We start from the raw sequence: 23,097 nt of genomic DNA, 5'->3' as shown, positions 1-23,097 counted from the left end.
TGTGTCTCTCCAGGATTTTAATTAAAGGTACTCAGTATTTTTGTAGTAAAGAGACCTATTTAATCCATTGCTTCCCAAATACCCTTTCATTGTTCTGGCAAAATATTTTTCTGAAAACCTAGTTTTAGTGATTCAGTGGATATAGGAAGTTGGCTGTTGGTATCAATATCTATGTACTGGGCTTCCCTAGTGGTGCAGTGGTTGAGAGTCTGCCTGCCAACGCAGGGGACACGAGTTCGTGCCCCGGTCCGGGAAGATCCCACATGTCGCGGAGCGGCTAGGCCCGTGAGCCATGGCCATTGAGCCTGCGCGTCTGGAGCCTGTGCTCCGCAACGGGAGAGGCCACAACAGTGAGAGGCCCACACACAGCAAAAAAAAAAAAAAAAAAAATCTATGTACTGAATTTCTTAGATTTCTTTTTTTTTGAGTCATGAATGGCTGTTGACTTTTATCACCTGATGTATTGCATCTACTGACATTTTATTATTTTACATTTTGAATTTCTTCTAGCTCTATTGAAATGTGATTGACAATAAAAATTGTATATATTTAAGGTATACAATGTGATGTTTTGATATACATATGTAACATTTTGAATTTTTTTTAAATTTTATTTATTTTATTTATTTATTTTTGGCTGCATTGGGTCCTCACTGCCCTGCACTGGCTCTCTCCATTTGCAGCGAGCGGGGGCCACTCCTTGTTGTGGTGCACAGGTCTCTCACCACAGTGGCCTCTCCTGTTGCAGAGCATGGGCTCCAGAGCGCGGGCTCGGCAGCTGCGGCACATGGGCCCAGCCACTCTGTGGCATGTGGGATCCTCCCGGACCAGGGCCTGAACCCACGTCCCCTGCACTGACAGGTGGATTCCCAATCACTGCACCACTAGGGAAGCCCCAACATTTTGAATATTTAATGCGATGATTTAGGTGAACAAACTTCCTAATATTAATCAATTGTTACATTTTTAAAAAATCTTAATTATGGAATTTTAATTAATTTGTATTTGCTAGTATTTTATTTAGGATTTTAGCATCTCTAGGTTGGCTCTGCAGTTTTCCTTTTTGTGTTGTCTTAATGAGATTTTGCTATCAAGATAATTCTGGCTTGGTCCAATGAATGGAGACTATTAGCATCTGTTTCCATTATCTGCTATTTTTCCTTTAAGGGTATTCCTTAATAAAGCACTTCAGTTACATCATCTATCCTTACTAGTTTTATTTAAGGAATAGTTTTAGAGTATTTTTGTTAATGTCTTCCTTAGGTATGTTTCTCTCCTGGTTTGTATCAATACAGGTAATTTATATTTGCTAGAAAGTTATCCATTTTGTCAAGACTTTATAGTTATTTCTATATATTTTGCATAATTTTTATTTTGTATTCTCCTAAACATCTGTGTTTAGGTCTTACTAATGTTGTATTCCTGTATCTTTGCCTTTTGCTCTTGTTTAGGATTCTCTGCTCTTTGTTTAGCTTTAAAATTTTTTCTGTTTTCCTCACTTTCCTTTGTCCATTTTTAAAAAGTAAATTTATGCATGTTTATGAAATTGAATAATCTAAAAGTCTAATAACAAGTTTAAAAACAAAAAACAAAATAGGTCCTTGCCCTACCCTTCTCAACCCATTTCTCACCCCTCCACTTTTAAATCTTTTAGGTCTTTCTTCTGATATTTAGCTCCATATTTCAAAATAAATTGTGTATACTGCTATTTCTTGATTTTTCAGTTTGAGACATTATCTATCAATTCAAACTATCAAAGATGAGGTTGAGTAAACACAGAACATGCATTATATAAAGTCAAGATAATAAACACACAGACAGAATAACTCTAAACTTCTACCACAGTACGTTAAGTTTTACCCTGATGTTATTTTTTCAGCTAGTGTGATGAGAATACAGAAGATCTCTATTAATGTACAAATGCATCATCTGGTAAACATTAGGGTGATACAGAAGTTATTTTATTTTTAAATCCCTTCACTTAGATTACTTTATCAGGCAGGCGCTGAGCTATATGGAATCTTAAAGAAGTGGGTGCAGAGGATATGTAAATATTGATATGAACAAAAAGAAAATAGGTTCAGATTATGTGAACCTGTCCAGGGCTTGGTTAGGACAAGGGAGGGTGGGAAATTAGACATAGGAAGGAAGGCATCTTTCTTACTTTAAGGCAGGCCAAAGACTACTTTTGGCTGAATGAAATCTAAGCCTGAGGCATAAATCATGCTGCTTCCCTGTTTGTCAAGCTAAAATGATACACAGATTGGTCCTCTTTTTTTATTTTTGCCTTATTTTAAGCCTTACTTTGGATACTACAAACGTATAAGAATCACAGTGTGATATAGGCATCTACCAGGGGCATCAATATTTTCTATTCATTCTGCTAAGATAATAGATTTAAAGGCTTTAAAGACTTAATTCTAATGAATCAATATTCAAATGGCTGAATTCCTCTTCCTCCTTTCCTGCTTGCTTCTAGTTTAAGCTGGCAAGCCCACAAAGTTAGCAAAATTCTTCCTCGTTATTTATTCCAAAGGCAACATTTAAATTTATTCTTTGCTATAATGAGGCTTAAACTGGAGGGATTGAGAAAGAATGCTGGCTACAGAGTCCCAAGAGCGGGATTGCTTAATCAGATATCCTGGTCGATTTTAATTGAAAAACTTTGCCAACTTACTGTGGTAAAATGAGGGAACTTCACATCAAGTTATGTCTACAGAATTGTGATCTATTGTGAAATAAAAACATTATCTAATCAACCGCATGGGTTTGAATTAAATTTTTTTTTTTTTTTTACTTTAAAAATCAACTTTGACAGATCAGAGTCAAGGAATGTTTTCATAATGGACACTTCATCCAAAGAAAATATCCAGTTATTCAGCAAAAATTCAATGCAACCTGTTGGGAGGCCTTCCTTTAAAACAGAATATCCCTCCTCAGAGGAGAAACAACCCTGCTGTGGTGAACTAAAGGTAACAAACAATTAAATGATAAACAACCATAAGTGGTTAACTAAAGAGATCAGAGAATTTGGTGGAGTCCATGCTCTCAGTTCTTGATCCAGTTACTTTCTACACACTATAGCTAGAAGTGAGAAATTTTTTCCACTTTAAAAAGTGATCTTAGATGCAATTGATGAAAACCACAATTTGCTGGGCAGTGAAAGCAATCTTTGCCTGACTATGTAGGTTAAACTACTAAATATTACTTTCCTGGCTCACTTGAATGCCCCTCCGAAACAGAAAGGAGAGAGGTAATGATATTTATTAAATATCTACCATGTACCAGATGTTATGCTATGCACAGTTGTAACATTTAATCTATGAAACATCCATATTATTCCCATTCTATAAATGAAAAATTTGACTTTCCTGGCCACACAGTAAGGGACAGGATTCCCTTTTAAATGGTGCTCAACGTGACTCCAAGTTCCTATATTTTCCTTGCATCAAATATTCACTCAACAAATACATATGTGTTTTTTTTCATATAATCTGCCTTATGGATACTCCATCACAGACCCAGGTCTAGCAAAACACACAAACCAGATATAAAAAAAAATATTTTTTTCATTGAATAAGAATTTGAGTATGAATTTAACTTGAATATGAACTTAAACACAAAGAATAGTAGTTCTACTTTTTGAGTCTGTTATGTTCCCTGCTAGAACATTAACCATTGCTGTGAAATACACAATAATGATTCTTAGACTTGTGATAAGATGTTAAGTATTTGGCTGATGGTTTTTGTTTTATTTTCTTACCTTTCAATGGCTCCTTCCTCTCTCTGCTTCCCCATGCAATGAATCTTCTTTTCAAAGCGAAGACACTTTTGAATGCCCTTTGAGGGAGAGGGGGAAAAAAAGGACTTCAACATACATTATGAATGAAAATCTATTTGAATTTTTAGAACTCTACATGAGCTTGAGGTGGGAAGAAGCCTATTACTTTGCTTGAATGAAATCTTCAATGGTAACAGGCTTGTTACCTGGTTCGTGGTTTGTGTTTTTGTCTGTTTAGTAAATTTCCAGTCATATGTCAGGCTGGAGTTAGACTAAGTGTGACCTGTCATATTTTTCAGGTGTTCTTGGGTGCCCTGTCTTTTGTTTACTTTGCCAAAGCACTGGCAGAAGGCTACCTGAAGAGCACCATCACTCAGATAGAGAGAAGGTTTGATATCCCTTCTTCACTGGTGGGAGTTATTGACGGTAGTTTTGAAATTGGTAGGTATTGCAGATGCCTGACTTTACTTTTAAGTACAAGGTTTCTAGGCATGACTAAATGACATCCTCACTGCATTTTGCTGTCTGCTAATATCAGACTCTATCTGTAAAATCTTATTTGAACAGAATTTGCCATGGCCTTGTGCTACAGTACAGGCAATTTATTCTCTCCCAGCAAAACAGCAATTAACTTCCTGCCCCAGGTGTTCACTATTATATGACTCACACAAGTTTTCAATCAGAGTGAGACTTTTCTAGGAGAGAGAGTGAGATGCTGCTGGTATTTTGAGTTAAAAGTATGTAGGAAATGTCCTTACAAAAGAGTTTTATATCCTGGAAGCCCTGTGATTCAAAATTTGGAAGAATCCAAAGAAGCTCTAGAAAAATATCTTGTAATGATTTAAGAAGAAGTTAAACTATAAAAGGAGTTCTTCTGCCCAGTGACCTAGAAAGAAGATAAAGGGATTCTATTAACAAGAACACTAGAGCAAAGCAGGCAATAAAAATTCTACTCTCTGGGTTCTTTGGTTAGCCATTGACTGTACACTTTGAACTTGAAAAGACCAAGTGATTTTAGTCACTGTTTTGGAAGTATTTTAAAGAGTGTAATCCCACTTAGCTTCCTGAGTTGATAAACGAAGGGACTTTGATTCCTTCTGAAGTAAACAAAATTAATAGTCTCTGTGGTCCTTTCTGCTTGTTGAGACTCAAATATATGCTACAGTAAAATCTCTAATGGCTCCAGGTTCAGCTTCACTTAAACCTTCAGAAGAGTGAAGGAATATATTTCAACTCTTCAACAATTACTTTTTTAGGTCTGTTGGGCTGCACCCGCAGGCCTGCAAGCCCTGTGCTTGTCCAGCTTCAAGACCGAAGAAAGAGCCCAGAGTTAGCGACAGAAACATCAGTGGTTTAACGGATAGGGGGAACTTACACGTCTGAAGCAAGGTCCTGGAGCAACAAGCCACCGTGTACGGCTGATTGCAGGCAGGACATGGCGGCAGTCTTTGCTCCCAGGGAGGAGGGGGAGATTACCAGTTATAGGGGGAATTGACTTCAGGTTGGCTCATTGGTTACCAGGGAAACCAGTAGGTGGCACGCCCCCTCACTGCCGCTTTGACAAGCTATCCTAGTGGAGATGTTCTGATCTAAAATTAGAACAATCACTAGCTGAAGGGGCAAATATACAGGAAGCTTGGTAGTGTGAGTAGGGTGTAGATGAAGCAGGCACTGGTTGAGCAGGGAATGTACATAGAGCAAAAGAAGAGCCATCTTGGGTGGCCTGATCCTACAAGTTCATACTGTATCCATCAGTTCTTACCCTAAATATCAGAGAAAGAATTAAGAGTGAATAGGTAACCTTTTACCTTCAGGCTTTTACTTCCCAAATCCATCTTTCATCACCCTACCAGAAAAAGATTTCTTGGTTCAGTGCTAGTCAAACATTAATGTTCACGCATATGACTGGACAATTGTGTTAAAATGCATAGACTGATTCTGTAGGAAGGGAAGTAAGATCCTGCATATCTAACAAGCTCCAATACGATGTTGATGCTATTAATCAATGGGCTTCACTTTGTGTAACAAGTCTCTAAAACACCTGATCATATCACTACCTTGTGTAAGCTAATTGGAGAGGCCTGGAGAGTTGATTTATTCCTTGATGACTGCCCTGCCTACAACCCTAAATGGAATGAAAGTCCATGGAGAGTCAAGGTAAGGGTAACACTGCATCAGAAGAAACAAGTATGAAGAGGAAGCTGGGTGCAGATCAAAAGAATAAATCAGACTTACAGAAAGAAGAAGAAATGAGCAGATAGAAAATTACATATGAAGTGCTTCATTGATTATTGCTCACTCTAGATTATAGTATAAAAACATTTTGTAGCTGAAGAGACTTGGGAAGAATCTGGTCCAAATTTTTCTTAGATTTCCAGACCCCAATGCAAAACTTGAGAGGATCTATACTTAATAGAGAGTACTAATGTTGCACAGGAAGTAAAAAAGGGCCCCGAGTCTAAATTCATATTAATTCTTCCAGACCATTCTAAGGATAGAAATTGTTTATTGGATTAGATGCAATAAAAGTCCTCTGACTTCCATTGCAAAACTTTATCCCAAACATCACAGGTTTGCTCTAGTTATTTGCAATCCCTAGTTTTCCAGAAAAGTGGGTTTCCTGACCATAATTTTAATTTACTCCTTTTGCCTCTCTTCACATTCCTTCCTTCCAGAGTCCTGGACCCATTCCCACCCTCTGTCTCTAGCTTTAAATTCTTCTATTTTTTTGCAGAACAATTTCATTTATCCTTTGACATCAATTGGCATTATCATCTAACATCTGCCTACTGGATACTCAATGTCTTCCCAAGTAAATTATTTTCTTGTAACAAGGACTCTTTCTCCAAAAATGACAGAGTTTCCAAGAAAATAAAATGTTTTCTTATCAAGACCTACTAATATTTGCAGATATTAATTCTTTGTTTCAAATATTTTTCCATGTACTTTCTTCTAACTATTTAAAACTTTTGCTTTTTACATTTTAGTATTTAGTCAACTTGACATAGATGTTTTTAGATACACATTTTTAAGGCAGTTTGGGGTTCACAGCAAAAGTGAGCAGAAGGTACAAAGATTTCCCATAAACCCCCTGTCCCCACACATGTATGGCCTCCCCCATTATCAACATCCCTCACCACAGTGGTACATTAATTACAGTTGATGACCTACAGTGATACATCATTATCATCCACAGTCCAGAGTTGACGTTAAGGCTCACTCTTGGTGTTGTATACTCTGTGGGATTGAACAAATGTATAATGACATGTATCCACTAATATAGTATCATACAGAGCACTTTTAATGCCCTAAAAATCCTCTGTGCTCTGCCTATTTATCCATCCCTACCTCCTACCCCTTGGTAACGACTGATCTTTTTACTGTCTCTGTAGTTTTGCCTGTTTCAGAATGTTATATAGTTGGAATCATACAGTATGTAGCCTTTTCAGATTGGCTTCTTTCACATGGCAATAAGCATTTAAGGGTCTTCCATGTCTTTTCATGACTGGATAACTCATTTCTTTTTAGCACTGGATAATAATCTATTTCTGAATGGACCTTAGTTTATTTATCTATTCATCTAGTGAAGAAATTCTTGATTGCTTCCAAGTTTTGGCAATTATAAAGAAAGCTACTATAAACATCTGTGTGTGCAGATTTTTGTGGGGACATAAATTTTCAACTCTTTTGGGTAAATACCAAGGAGCATAGTTGCTGGGTCTTATGGGAAGAATATGTTTAGTTTTGTAAGATACCACCAAATTGTCTTCCAAAGTGGCTGTACCATTTGGAATGAGAGTTCAACAATAAATGAGAGTTCTTGTTGCTCCACACCCTCAGCAGCATTTAATGTTTTGGATTTTGGCCATTCTAATAGATATGTAGTGGTGTTTCATTGTTTCTTAATTTGCAGTTTCCTGATGACATACGATGCTGAACATCTTTTTGTGTGTTTATTTGCCATCTGTGTATCTTCTTTGGTGATCTGTCCCTCGAGGTATTTGGTCCATGTTTTAAACAGGTTGTTTGTATTCTTATTGTTGGGTTTTAAGAGTTCTTTGTGTATTTTGGATAACAGTCCTTTATCTGATATGGCTTCTGCAAATATTTTCTCTTGGTATGTGGTTTGTCTTTTAAGTCTCTTAACATTATCTTTCATAGAGCAGAAATTTTTAATTTTAATGAAGTCCAGCTTATCAATTTTTTCTTTCATGGATTGGGCTTTTGGTGTTGCATCTAAAAAGTCATCACCAAACCCATGGTCTTCTAGGTTTTCTCTTATGTTATCTTCTAGAAGTTTTATAGTTTTGCATTTTACATTTAGGTCTGTGATCCATTTTGAGTTTATTTTTGTGAAGATTGTAAAGTCTGTGTCTAGATTCAGTTTTTTTTTTTTCTTTTTGCATGTGGATGTCAAGTTATTCCAGCACCATATATTGAAAAGACTATCTTTGCTCTATTGTACTGCCTTTATTCCTGTCTCAAAGACCAGTTAACTGTATTTATGTAGTCTGTTTCTGGGCTATCTATTCTGTTCCATGTATCTATTTATCCATTCTTTCACCAGTGTCACACTGTCTTGATTACTGGCTTTAGAGTATGTCCTGAAATTGGGTAGTGTCAGTCTTCCAACTTTGCTTTTCTGCAATATCTTGTTGGCTCTTCTGGGTATTTTATTTGTCCATAAAAACTTTAGAATCAGTTTGTCACTATCCACAAATAACTTGCTGTGATTTTGATTAAGATTGCATTGAATGCATAGATCAAGTAGGAAAGAAATGACATCTTGACAATACTGAGTCTTCCTATTCATGACCATAGGATATCTCTCCATTTATTGAGTTATTTGATTTCTTTAGTCAGAGTTTTATATTTCTCTTCATACAGATCTTGTACATATTTTGTTAAATTTATACTTACTTCATTTTAGGGGGTGCTAATGTAAATGGTATCATGTTTTTAAATTCCTGTTTTTCACTGCTGACATATAGGAAAATGATTGACTTCTGTGTATTAACCCTGTATCTTGCAACCCTGCTATAATCATGTATTAGTTCCAGGAGTTCTTTTGTTAGTTCTTTCAGATTTTCTACAAAAATGATCATATCTTGTGGGAACAAAGCTAGTTTTATTTTTTCCTTCCCAATCTGTATACCTTTATTTCCTTTTCTTGTGCTATTGCATTAAGTAGGACTACCCGTACAATATTGAAAAGCAATGGTGAGAGGAGATAGCCTTACCTTGTGCCTGATCTTAGTGGAAAAGCTTTGAATTTCTTACCATTAAGTATGATATTAGCTGTAATTTTTGGTAGTTTTTTTTTTTAATCAAGTTGAGGACATTCCTCTCTCCTCCAAGTTTATGTAGTTTTTTTTCTTTTTTTTTTTATCATGATTGGTTGTAGAGTTTTGTCAAATGCTTTTTCTGCATATATTGATATGATCATGGGATTTTTCTTCTTTAGCCTGTTGATATGATGGATTACATTAATTGATTTTCTAATGCTGAACCAGCCCTGCATACCTGGGATAAATCCTGCTTGGTCTTAATGTACAATTATTTCTACATATTGTTGGATTTGATTTGCTAATATGTTGTTGAGGATTTTTGCACCTATGTTCAGGAGAGATATTAGTTTGTTGTTTTCTTTTCTTGTAATGCCTTTTCTGGTTTTTGTATTAGGGTAATATTGCACTTGTAGAATTAGGAAGTGTTCCCTCTTTATCTTCTGAAAGAGATTGTAGAGAATTAGTATATAATTTCTTCATTAACTGTTTGGAAAAATTCACCAGTGAATCTACCTGGACCTGGTACTTTCTGTTTTGGAAGGATATTAATTATTGGTTCAATTTTTTTAATAGATATAGGTATATTCAGATTATCTGTATCTCCCTATGTGAGTGTTGGCAGATTGTGTCTTTCAATTTGAATTCCTCCCTCCCATCCTTTGTATCACTGTTATTATTCATTTTATTTCACTTATACATAAGCAAACATGCATACCTAAGAATACATCATTGAACACATTTTTGATATTATTTTGAACTGTTATCTGCTAGATCAATTAAGAATAAGAAAAATAAGTTTTAAATTTACCGTCACTTATTTCTTCTCTGATGCTCATCCTTTCTTTATGTGGATCTGAGTTTCTGAATTTTATTATTATTTTTTTCTCTGAAGAGCTTCTTTTAACATTTCATTAAAGGCAGGTCTACTGGAAACACATTTCCTCAATATTTGTCTGTCTGAGAAAGTATTTTTTCTTTGCTTTTGAAGGATAACTTCACAGGGTACAGAACTTTCGGTTGGTGGGTTTTTTTTCTCTCAACACTTCAAAAATTTTTTCTACACTCTTTTCTTGTTTGCATGGTTTCTGAAGAAAAATAAGATGTAATTCTTATTTTCCTCCACTGTAAGGTGAGTTTTCTTTTTTATATAAATTATCTCTTATATTTGATTTTCTGTAGTTTGAAAATGATATATCTAGTTTAGATTTTTTGACATTTATCCTGCTCATTGTTCTCTTAGCTTCCTGGATCTGTGGTTTGGTGTGTGATATTAATTTGGTAGAAATTCTCAGTCATCATTATTTTAAATATTTCTTCTATTCCTTTGACTCTTGCTTCTCTTTCTGGAATTCCCATTACCTGTATGTTACGCCTTTTATAGTTCCACGTCCTTGGATATTCTGTTCTGTTTTTTTTTTTCCAGTCTCTTTCTCTTTGCTTTTAAGTTTTGGTGTTTTCTATTGATATACCCTCAAGCTCAGAGATTCTTTCCTCAACTGTGTCCAGTCTACCAACAAGCCTATTCAAAGGCATTCTTTATTTCTGTAACCATGTTTTTGTTCTCTAGCAATTTTTTTTTTTGTGATCTTTCTCAGAATTTCCGTCTCTCTGATCTACATTGCCCATTTGTTCTTGGATGCTCTTTAGTTTTTCCATTAGAGCTCCTGGCATCTTAATCATAGTTTTCTTAAATTTCTAGTCAGACAACTCCAAACTCTCTGCCATGTCTGGTTCTGATTCTTGCTGTCTCTTCAAAAAGTTTTTCTTTTTACTTTCAGTATGTCTTATAATTTTTTCCTTCATAGCCAGAAATGATGTATTGGGTAAAAGGAGCTGCTATAAATAGGCCTTTAGTAATATGATGGTATTGTGTGAGGGAGCGGAAGTATTCTATAGTCCTATGTGTCTCAGGCTCTTAGTGAGCCTATGCCTCTGGACTGTGAACTTCAGATGTGCTTCTCAGTCCCCCTATCCCTCATTGATGGGACAGGATAGCTAGAACAGCTGAAGTTGGGTATTTCCCTTCCCCCAGGTCAGTTGGGCTCTGATAATGCCCCAGCAGGTTAGACTCTGGTTACTAGTTTCCCCTAAAAGCAGACTTTCTTAAGAAAAACAGAGTGCTCTGGTGTATTTCAAAACGGTTCCCTTTCCCCTCCCCATGCTGCAAGCACAAAAGTTTTATTCTCCAATATTCACTGTGAGAACCTAATTGAGCTCCTGAACTAAAACTCACAAAAGAGTGTGTGCCCTCAATCACTGGGTCCCTCTGGAGTTTTTATCTCTCAGAATTGCTGATGCTGAGCCTCCTGTCAGTTATAGTTCAGGTTTTTCTTACCATAACACTTGTTCCCAAGGAGATTTATTGTTGTGAATTTTTGTTCCAGCTGGCCACAATTCTCTGTATTTGCCTACTGGTCTCTCCAATTTTGGGGACAGCGGTTTGCCCTATGACCCCATCTTTCTGACAGATCTAAGAAGAGTTGTTGATTTTTCAACTTTTTACTTGATTTTAGGATGAAGTGGATACTTCTAGCTTCTTACATCCTGGACCAGAAAAGGCATATCCTTAAAATACAATTTTTTAAAATACAAAGTCAGGTAGCAATCTCTTTATATTATTATAATGAATTGTCCAGTCAGCACTAATTCAATATATACTTAACCCAGTTATTTGCAATATCCTCTTTATCATATATTAACTTATCACTTAGGTGTAAATCTTTCCGTAAGTCTGATGATCCCTGACTCAATACAAGACTGTCTTCTTGATTAATAGTTTTATAATTAGCTCTGTTACTGGGTAGGAAAATTTCCAACTTTTCCATCAAATTTTTTCTTGGCTCTACTTGGAATAGTTTCATGAAACAACCAATTTGGGTTTGACTGAAATTGCATAGAATTTATATATCAAATCAGATAACTGAAATTTTATGTTATGAGTCTTTCCATCCAAGAACATGGTATATATCTCAATTTAGTTATTCCTTTTTTATATAGCTTTCAGTATTATATTTATAATCTATAAATATACTGCTTATCTTTTGTTAGATTTATTCCTACATACTTAAAGTTTTTGTTGCTATTGTGAAAAGAATTTTTGTTACATTTCTTATTTAGTAATTTCTGGAATACTGGAAGAGTATTAATATCTAATGTTATACATATACAGCAGTCTTGTTGAATTTATGTTAATTTTAATTGATTGTCTATAGATGCTGTAGAGTTTCCTGAACAATCATGTTGTCTGAAACAGAAGACAACTGTATATCATCCTTTCTAATTATAAGATTTGTTATTTCTTGTTCTTGCCTTATTGCATTGGGCTCAGTACTATGTCCAATAGAAGTAGTGACAGTGGGCATCCTTCTCTTGTATCTTAACTTAATGAAAATACTTTAAAAATTTCACCATTAAACAATATCTGTGCTGTGCAGTTTTGATAGATACAGTTTAAAAGTTAATTTGCTCAGATTTTTTCTTATTATGAATGGTTAATTATATTAAATGTTTTACATCTCTCAAGATAACCATGGAATTTTTCCTCTTCCATTATTTAATATAGAGCTTTAATTAATAGATATGTTTCTTATTTGGTGGTACCATTGCACTCCTAGAATAAACTGCATTTGGTCTCTTCTTTTATTGTCCTTGTCTAGTTTGAATTGCAAGGGTATATTGGTCTTATAGCATGAGTTGGGTAGCTTTCTTTTCTGTTATCTGAAGTACTGTGTGTGGGTGTGGAGAGAGAAAAAGAGGAAGAGAGAAAATCTAGTACTTGAAAATTTGATAAAATGAATTTGTAAACCTCTCTGGACCTGTTGTCTTTTTCAGAAGTTAGTGATAGTAGATGTGAAAGAATATTGATATCCAACTTGATTTTTTAAAGATTATACATCACTATTTTTTTTCTAAGTGTATCTTCTGAGAACTCAGAAAAGATACTAAATAAAGGAAGCAAAAACTTCTATAGACATCACAGAAGCTCAAATGGTATTCTGTACTGTTTGGCATACCCACTAATGTAACACAGAAACAGCCTGTAAACATGAGTCCTTTATTGTGACAAGTTGGTTGTATGGGAGTTGGGGAGGGAGATAATGGTGGTGGTGGTGGGGACACATTACCTATAAACTGAAAGTCAACTTTCACTTTAGTGTGGTTTATTTACTGTGACACATTAGCAAAACAATAGACATAATTATCAATATGGTACAAAATTTCTTCTACTAAGTACTTAAATGTCAAATGAGAAATTTCATACTCAAGTCCTTTTGATATGAAAATTCAAAAAAGCTTAATTCTCCCTGGAGCCATAAAGCCTGGAGCCACTGTAGCCTAGAGCAAGCTTTTTTCTCTATTGTTATTGCCCTCAAGACTATAAAAATTGCTGCTCTTTTTGCACTTGACTAAAGCTGGCAATGTGAATAAACAGTAGTACATTAGATGATTGCTTACAGATGTAAGGAAATTACTCTTTCTGGAAAATTGAAAACATTGAGAATGTCAAAGCAAGGCCACCCAACAGCCATCACAATCAATTGCTGGAGAATTGCTAAGTTTTACTTTATCTAACACCACAGTCCTTAAAAACTAAATATTCCAAATGCAAATAGCTAAAACTTTAAAGCCCCTTGAAATCTAAGACCCTAAGCAATGCTTATCAAAGCATGTTCCAGGAACCATCTTTGTCAACACATTTGAACTAGTATTAAAAATGCAGCTTTCTTGGCCTGCATCCCCCTCCTCCATCCATGAAATCAGAAACTGTTGAGAGCTGTCAAGATTCTGCATTTTTAACGTTTCTATTTCCCCCACCACTCCTTTCCAGTAATTTTTGTGCACAGCAAGGCATTAGAAAATCTTCCTTAAAGGATGTTTAATCAGTTAACACCATCATCAACTAAAAGTAATTTATCACATCCTTCACTAGAGATATTTTAGAAAGGCTTAAGTCCCACCTTCAAAAAAATGTATTCTTTATTATTTTCAAAAAAGAGATGGGTTTAATTTATGGAGACTTTCTATTTTATAAAATTTGTATCATGAACATACATTGAGTTTATATAATTGAGGTATTTCTGAAGTTATGTGGAGTAATTTTTATTTGTATTTTGAATCTTATATTTTTATTAAAAGTATATAAATATGCATTTCATAATTTGATTTCATTTAAAGTGAGGTACAGTTGTGTTTGTTTTTTCTTTTGGGAATATCAGCTAAAGTAATACTATATGATGTATGTTTCAAGAGTAAATGGGAAACCAATAGAAGTTTTAATAGAAAATGTGAACAAATGAAGAAAGAGTAATACAGTTTACTTCAAAATCACCAAGGAAAATTTAAGAGAACAACTAAAGGAAGCCTTCTACAATTTGATTTACTGATAAAACACTTTAAATTGACAAATAATTAAGGTGGATGAAAACAAGGTAGAAGGGTTGTTTATAAAAATATCAATATTTTGATAAAAGGATGAGATGATTGAAATAATGAATCTGAAGATAGTTCAACAGTCATCTCAGATTAAAGGAAAGAAAGACAAATGATGGGGAAGATGGTGGGAGATGGTTTAGTCAAAACAAAACATTGCCAAACTTGCTATAGACATTCTTTCATTTAGTTATAGTCATTTAGTTATGCTGATGTCTTTTTCTAAGTTGTCTAACTTATGAACATTTTATTCTTTTCCCCAAAGGAAATCTCTTAGTTATAACATTTGTTAGCTACTTTGGAGCCAAACTTCACAGGCCAAAAATAATTGGAGCAGGGTGCCTAATCATGGGCGTTGGAACATTGCTCATTGCAATGCCTCAGTTCTTCATGGAGCAGTAAGTCTAAAGCAAACATCTTTTTCTTGCCTTAACAAGCAACTGTATGATGATTACAATTAATTATTTAAATTTAAGAAAATAACTCCTGTCTTAAACCATGATAATTTATATCTTATTTTTATTACATCCACTTTGGGCAAAATTTCAAAAGGCTAACAATTTCACTTATGATTTAATCATCTGTAAAAAAATTTTTTCAATATACTACCATGTATTTATGTCAACAAAATTTAAAGGGAAATTTTCACTATTATGCCTTCTTTCAAATGCTTTAACTTAGGTGTGGAGGCAAAATATATAAGTAAAGAGAAAGTAATAAATTATGTGGTAAATGTCAAATGAGTGTCAAAAGGGTAATAAATGAATGCTACAGACAGTATGCTGGTTCATGGTACAATTGACTGGCAGATCATTGACTTAGGGATACATGACCAACTGAAATAACTATACGATGTTCAAATATTATCTCATAGAACTTTCTCAGTGGAAGTGGGGGTGCTTGTATTCTTCAACCCTGAAGTTTACTGTTGATACTTTTGTTAGTAATTTGTTAGTTCTTGCATACAACTTTAGTATTTCCAAAGATTTTGTCATATCATTTCACCTTTACAACAACCTGTGAGGCAGGAGAGCATATTTTATCTTTTTTTTTAATTTTAGAGCTAAGGACCATGACCTAGAGAGTCTGGTGACCTTCTCGGGGTTAGGTGTCTTCTAATTATAGAATTGGATTCTTAAAACCAGCATTAGGACTTCTTCACACATATACATGTTGCTTCTCCTCTGTGGTCGCCCATTGTCTACTGAGCCAAGTGAATACCAAGAGGTTTTAAAGCAAGAGAATGTTTTAGGAAATTATATATCAAGTAATTCTTTGATGACTGTCCACTCTAGACCATCATACCATAACATTTGAGATCTGGAGAGACTTAGAAATGATCTGGTCCAAACTGTTTCTTGGATTCCCAGGTCACCTATATAAATATAATTTGATTTTGACTTTTCTGTCCAATCTGTAAAGATAGTTCACCGAATCCTCTGCGTGGGATCTTTCCTACCTATTTGGGTGGTTTCTCTGGCCCCTTTGTCTTTACATGAAGAGGGATCTGTGGCTTCAAGACTTCTGTCTTCTCTTTGGACACCTATCTGGCCTCCTTTCCACAGGGCAGAAGTTTCCTTATATCACTGAGGTTATGCAAAGGTGTTATATGTGGCCAGTGGGTAAGAAGGAGACAAAGGAGAAGGCTGAGGAAAAGGGCCTCCAATCCACCTAACTCCTGATTGATCCATAGCTGTGTTATCTGTTCTAGTCATTGAAATTCCATGCAACAGTTCGCTCAGAGTGGGGGAAAAGAGTTCCACTACTAAAAATATTAAAATTTGAAAGTAGCTTCAGAGGCTAGATAAATCCTTGACCCTTGACATAATTCATTCTGCAGTGCATCAGTAGCTCTTCTACATGACTTTGGGCATGTCATCTAACCTTCCTAGGCCTCAGTTTATAATACCTTAAAATAGGTATTACAGGTATTAAAAATAATACTTAGCTTGTAATGTTGTTGCAAATATTAAATGGAATGGCACAGGTAAAATGTTTACCAAGTTTCCTGACATAACTAGGAGCTGTGTCAGTCTTGTTGTGTATTGTTTTCAACCCTCCTCAGATAATTAAGCGAGCTCGTTTTAACCAGACAGCAATGATTTGTCTCAACGGTGTTGCATTGAGATTAATAATAGTGTTACTTCAAGTTGATGACAAATATAACGTACTAATACAAGAAAACCAGAAGGAGAAGTACAGCTAAGAGAAGCCAGACAGGCTAGTGTTGACAAAGGGTGCCAAACAAACACAGATTCTTATCAGCCACCTTGTATATGTTGAAAGATATATTTGTTCATTTATTATTTAGTGTCTGCCATTTGCCTGGTACTGTGCCAGGTAATGGGGAAAAAACAAAATGAAATAAAACCAAAAAACCCCCATACACAGTTCTTTCCTTCATGAAGTTTGCTGTCTACTGAGGATTACTACAATAACTTCTTTCCAACCTTTCACAGCATTACTCACTAATTGGGTACTTGTCCAAAATGTAATTTTTGTTCTCTCAACGAGGAGTGTACTCTGTCTGCCTAGCAGACATACCCTCAATGTGCAACTAAACATACTATTAATTATAGATATCAATTACTGAGGGACTACCCCCAAAAGACTGTGTTCAGCCTTATGTGTGTTAGTTCATCTAACTCATGAATTTTTTTTTACATCTGTATTGGAGTATAATTGCTTTACAATGGTGTGTTAGTTTCTGCTTTATAATAAAGTGAATCAGCTATACATATACATATATCCCCATATCTCCTCCCTCTTGCATCTCCCTCCCACCCTCCCTATCCCACCCCTCTAGGTGGTCACAAAGCACTGAGCTGATCTCCCTGTGCTATGCGGCTGCTTCCCACTAGCTATCTATTTTACGCATCTAACTCATGAATTTAATAAATATGTATTGATCATTGTTCTAGGTAACGGGGATAGAATAGTGACAAAAATCTCTGCTCTCACGGAGATAGATAATAAATAATCAGACAAATAATACGATATGCCAGAAATGTTAAGTGCTACAGAGAAAAATAACTCAGGGAGACACATAAGAGTGTGCAGAGCACTGCAGTTTAAAGTAGAGTTTTCAGGGGATGGCTCAGCCAGATGGTGACCTTTGTGAAGGGCTGAAAGAGATGAGGAGAGAGCCATACAGACATCTGGGGAAGAAGATTCCAGGCTAAATGAACAGTGAATGGGATATTCCTGCAGGAGGAGGGAGTCAGGCATGTGGTCTACTGCAGGGATGAGCAAGGGGAAAGTGTGAGGGGGTACAGAGGAGACGTCAAGGTTGTTTCTCAAACTCTGATGGACAATGGAATCACCGGACGCTCTTGGTAAAATGTAGATTCTGATTCAGTAGCTCTGGGGTTGGGGTTGAGATTCAGCTGATGCTGCTGGTCTGCAGACCACACCTCGGGTAGTAAGGACACATATCATTGCAAAGACTTTACCTCCTCAGAATGGGATGGGAAGACAGAGGAGAGTTTTGAGCAGAATAGCACAATCTGACTTTTATTTTTTTGCGGTACGCGGGCCTCTCACTGATGTGGCCTCTCCCGTTGCGGAGCACAGGCTCCGGACGCGCAGGCTCAGCGGCCATGGCTCACGGGCCTAGCCGCTCCACGGCATGTGTGATCCTCCCAGACCGGGGCACGAACCCATGTCCCCTGCATCAGCAGGCGGACTCTCAACCACTACACCACCAGGGAAGCCCCCTGACATATTTTTAAAGGGACACAGTGACTACAGATTGGGAAAATAACTCAGGAGGGGCAAATGTGAAAGCAGAGAGACTATTTAGGAGGCTACTGTAGAACTTCACGCATATTGTGTCAGTCGGAGTTGGAAGCCAGGTCAGAATGAATATCCCTGATTTAAAATCATTTATACCATTGGTCCCCTGTTCAATTGTTTGTCTCACCCAATAGAACCTAAATAGGCACAGACCATATCTACAGTCCCCACTTTACAACTAAGGAAAACGAAATTTGGAAAGGTTAATTGATTTTTCTCAGTGTCATATATAGTAATTAGTGACAAAGGCGGCACTTACATAAAATTCTATTTATTCAAAATCGAAATAATTATGCGTGCAGCAGTTGCCTTTTGATAGATTAAACTGAAAGCTCAAGTAATTAAAAATTTTCAAAATACTACATAATTGCTATTGACAGTCATCTTAAAGAGTCTTTATGCATTATAATAGTCTCTGGTATCTCTGGAATTATATTAAAGAAAGAAAATTATATTTACCATGATTTTAATACTAAATGCTCTCCTCTGTAGCTAGAAATTAAAAAACAGTTATCCTCATTAAGTGGTTCTTAACCAATTTTGGTCAAGAACCCATTTTGATAAAAGTGACAAAAACCATGAACCTCTTCCCTTAAATACTCACATACATACAAAAATGTTCTTACTTTTTCAGTGGGGTTCATAGACCCATTGAGGTGTAGGTTATGTAACACTGATAATAAGGTAACTGATTTATTGATCTGAATACATTAATAACTCAATACATCTTGCCCCTATCATGCTGAATAGGTTTTTACTATTGATATTTCAAACATCACTATGATTATTAGCCTTTAGTCACATAGCGCCTGAACAAAATGAGAATCAAGGTGATGTGATGTCCTTTTATCAGGTACCTCTACTCTGAAGGGTGCCTGTAGAGCAAAGAAATTGGCTCCTAAAGGATAATTTGAGAGGGAGTATGGCACTGGGGGGCCGGAGATAGAATGATCGCAGCCCTACCATTCGGCACTGGCTCTTCAATCCAGCTGCTATGGTAACCTTATAAACAGAGGAAAGGGTGAAGTTAGAAATAACTTAGAGCCAGATTAATAAACTGAAGAGGAAAAGGATACCATCTGGGAAAATGGTTCAAAAAGCCTATGTATCATTATCAGTTTTCTAGAAACCACATTTCAGGTGTTCTACTACATTTACAACTCTAAGTACAGTGTGCCAATGGCCATGATTGTTAAATTATTGCTTTAAGAGATAATCATGATTTTATGAAGTGTTGGATAGTTTTTCACCAATCGATTAGGTGATTACAGTCATTATTTTATATTAAAATGAGCCTCTCTAAATCATTCTTTTATTTTCTTTCATGACACTGGGTAATTGGTTCAGATATGGTGTAATATCTGTGAACTAAATGCTGGTTTGGTTTAGCAATTCAGATTCTGCAACAGCTGTAAACTCAATCAGGTCCCCTAATGAGTCAAGTAGTACACATATAATATTTTTAGCATGATGTTAAATGAGCTCGTAGTAAAGAAAATGCTTTTTTTATACAGGTACAGATATGAAAGGTATTCTCCCTTCTCCAACTCCACTTTCAGCATCTCTCCATGTTTCCTGGGGTCAAACAGTCCATTACCAATCTCAGTTATGGAAAAATCACAATCCAAAATAAATAATGGTAAGACGATTATTTTTTACTTCACTAAACAAGCTCTTTTTGAAGACGTTATAGGTGCTTTAATATGAACAAAAAGTATCTATGTAATTTTTTGCTGTCAAAAGCTTTACTACTTAAGTTGAGATATTATAGTGTCATAAAAATTCCTAGAATATAAAGCAGAGATGAGGCCCTAAGGAAATATGCAGACAATCAAATATTATGGAAAGATGGGGCATTAATTGCTGGTGACTGAGCAAAGCTTCCAGCGGTTCCAAACAAGGCAAGTTGTGAAACAGGGTAAAACTAGTTTAGCATGTACAAACCTCAGCCCATTGCTCAGTTATAAAAGAAATACATTTTTCCCCCAAACTCAACTTGATTTCTGTGTTCAGCCCCTTTTCATCAGAATGGCAAAAACGTAATCTCAGTCAATTTGTCCCTAATCTCTATCCATGTTCCCAGGGGTTGCTTACATTCTAGGGAGCTTTACATTATAGTAAAGGAGAAAACTGTGGGAGGGGAGGTCTTGGTGTTATCAGTAGTCCTCTGTCAGCCTAAATATCTAAAATCCCTCTGGCCACACTGTTTGTTCATACATGTCATCTTGGGGTCATCTTATGTCCATGTTCGTGTCCTTTTTAGCACAGTGGCTCTCTCTGATGCAAAAGTGACCATCATGGAAACGTGGAAATAATTCTACTTTCCACACAAGAGAGGATTTGGGGAATTTTATTAGCATATCCAGAGTTCCACGTGGCTGACCCATACTGCAAAGCAAGGCTATGTGTGGGCCACCCTTGGGAGCATGGGAACCATCTCTTCCATGTTACTCTAGGCATTGGGAACCCTGTGAAGAGGTAGGGGCAGGGATGCCTAGCTATACGGTGCAGCCATCTCATCTTCGGGACCTTGCTACCTCCCTGAGTTCTTCCTGGCCACAGTGGCACAGGTTCTCTTCACTCATGGAGTCCATGACTCTACCCACAGGTGTCTGCTATGTCTCTGGGATGCTGCACTGGCAGATGCTCAAATCCTGTCTCCATAGCCTTTTAGCATAAATATGCTCAACACCTCCTCCCCGCCACCCTCTTCTTACTCCCTACCCCTAGACTGGGGAATCCATTTCTACAGAGGCAGTGTGGAAGTCCTTCTTTATATACCTGCTACTCATCTAAATATTTTATCTACACCATAAAACATTTTCACTCCCCTAACATCCTCATTAATGCTTCCTTCTGAGATATCCTTTTCCTGGTCAATGAACCTGAGAAGTCTGGCTGTTTGAATGAACGGAAGGGTCAAAAGATTAAAAGAAATATTGAAATATGAGGGGTGAAAATCACATGGGGTGACCATAAACATGTAAATAAATTTACCCTGTCATGCTATATGAAAAGAAAGCATTCTAGAAGAAAAAGCAAATGTGAAAGAAGGTAATAGGTAAATTGAGAAGGGCATATAAAAATCAATGGATGAGAACAGAGGGCTTGTTTATATAAGAATATAATGGATAGTAAGTTTAATTCAGGTCCATATAAAGAGACAAGGGGATGAGCTAAAGAATTTGGACTTTCACCTGTACACAATGTACAGTCATTGAAGATATTTGATTTTGTCCTTGGTTTTGACAGTCAGGGGAGAGACATTGTATAAATGACAATACAACTAATTAGGAAATATTTATGCCTTAAATGTTAAAAAGAGAGACACAGGGTTTAGGGTGGGGAATGAAAATTTTTTAATGTAAAGAGACAAGTTATTAGGCAGGTCCAGAGTATAAGACTCACAACTCAATACTTTTCTTTCCTTTAGATGAGATCCTGCTCCCTTAAAGTCATAGATTTATGTGGATATTAGACATAGCGGACACAAGGCTTATCCTAAAGGGGTTAGTGGGGTAAATAGAGGGCTCTTCTCAAAAATACTTTGCACACAAACCCCATTTCACCCAAATACTCTAGAACAGAGCTCTCCACGGGAACTTCTGTAATGATGGAAATGTTCTGTATCTATACTGCCCAGTACAATAGCTATTAGTTGCACAAGACTATTGAGTACTTGAAATATAGCCAGTGTGACTGAGAAATGGAATTTAAATTTCATGTAATTTTTATTAATTTAAATTTCAATAGCCTCATGTGGCTTGTAGCCGCTGTACTGGAAAGCACAAAGCTAAGGTGTCTGCACTTATCTACAAGACTCCTCTACCAACAAGCATAGAACCCCACAAATGTCAGGGCTGGAACTGACATTGGAATCATTTTTTTTTTTTTTTTTTTTTTTTTTGCGGTACGCAGGCCTCTCACTGTTGTGGCCTCTCCCACTGTGGAGCACAGGCTCTGGACACGCAGGCCCAGCAGCCATGGCTCGTGGGCCCAGCCGCTCCATGGCACGTGGGATCTTCCCCCCTGTCCCCTGCATCGGCAGGCGAACTATCAACCACTGCGCCACCAGGGAATCCCTGGAATCAATTTTTAAAAAGGAGTCCCCATTATATTTTGGGGAGTGGAATAGAAATCCAGAGAAGATAAGTGAAAAATCCCTGGTCACTTGGCTACATTTCTAGAAGAGGCAGAATCAGAACTAAAAGCAATATGACTACATAGTAATCTTTTCTGTCACAGAGTCTGACTCATCTATACAAAAGCGTTTGCCCCGGTTCTTCATAACCCATACTTTACCTTCAAAAGTCACTTTCAAGTTTACTAGAGGAGAAGATATCTCCTGCCTCATAGGGTTATTAGGAGAATTCAATTTGAAAATGTCTGCAAACCACTTAGCCCAGTGCCTTGCAGAAAGGGAGAATCCAGAAATGGTGATTTTTTATAGATGGTTAATATTATTGCTTTTATTAAAGTCACCACACTCTTCAAAGTATATTTAATTTATTATATGGGAGTAATTATTCCACTTCACATGTTCATATTAAGACATGACTTTTATGAAAGTATTTTTAAATTGTTAGCTTTGAATTTCCCTCTAAAAATATGGTCTAAAGGTTCTTTTTGTTGGAATAGTTATACAACTGAGGCATATAAGGTTTTATATTTTTATATGAATTTGTTTCTGAAACGTGAGCCCTTAACATGGCCATTCACTATCAAACAGTTATAACTGTAGGCAATGCTGTTCAAATTTGAAGTATCACCCATATAAAATTTTGAATTTCAGATAAAACTTGT

General features: G+C 36.3%; 1 protein-coding gene across 2 annotated transcripts in view; it reads left to right on the top strand.

The window, feature by feature from the left end:
- Window positions 1–2,843: 2,843 nt before the first annotated feature.
- The window catches only part of SLCO1C1 (solute carrier organic anion transporter family member 1C1), a gene marked incomplete at both ends in the record, with an annotated part of 45,741 nt that continues 25,487 nt past the window's right edge, over window positions 2,844–23,097 (top strand). For both annotated transcript variants that reach the window (XM_079715203.1, XM_079715202.1), the window contains 4 exons: window positions 2,844–2,972; window positions 4,081–4,222; window positions 14,765–14,897; window positions 19,809–19,933. In XM_079715203.1, the coding sequence (XP_079571329.1) occupies window positions 2,844–2,972; window positions 4,081–4,222; window positions 14,765–14,897; window positions 19,809–19,933 (529 nt within the window). The remainder of the gene's footprint in view (window positions 2,973–4,080; window positions 4,223–14,764; window positions 14,898–19,808; window positions 19,934–23,097) is intronic.

The sequence above is a fragment of the Hyperoodon ampullatus genome (assembly GCF_949752795.1).
Source record: "Hyperoodon ampullatus genome assembly, chromosome: 11".
In the NCBI taxonomy this organism is placed as follows: domain Eukaryota; kingdom Metazoa; phylum Chordata; class Mammalia; order Artiodactyla; family Ziphiidae; genus Hyperoodon; species Hyperoodon ampullatus.
The sequence above is the reverse complement of the archived record's forward strand: the minus strand, read 5'-3'. Positions and strand labels throughout refer to the sequence as shown.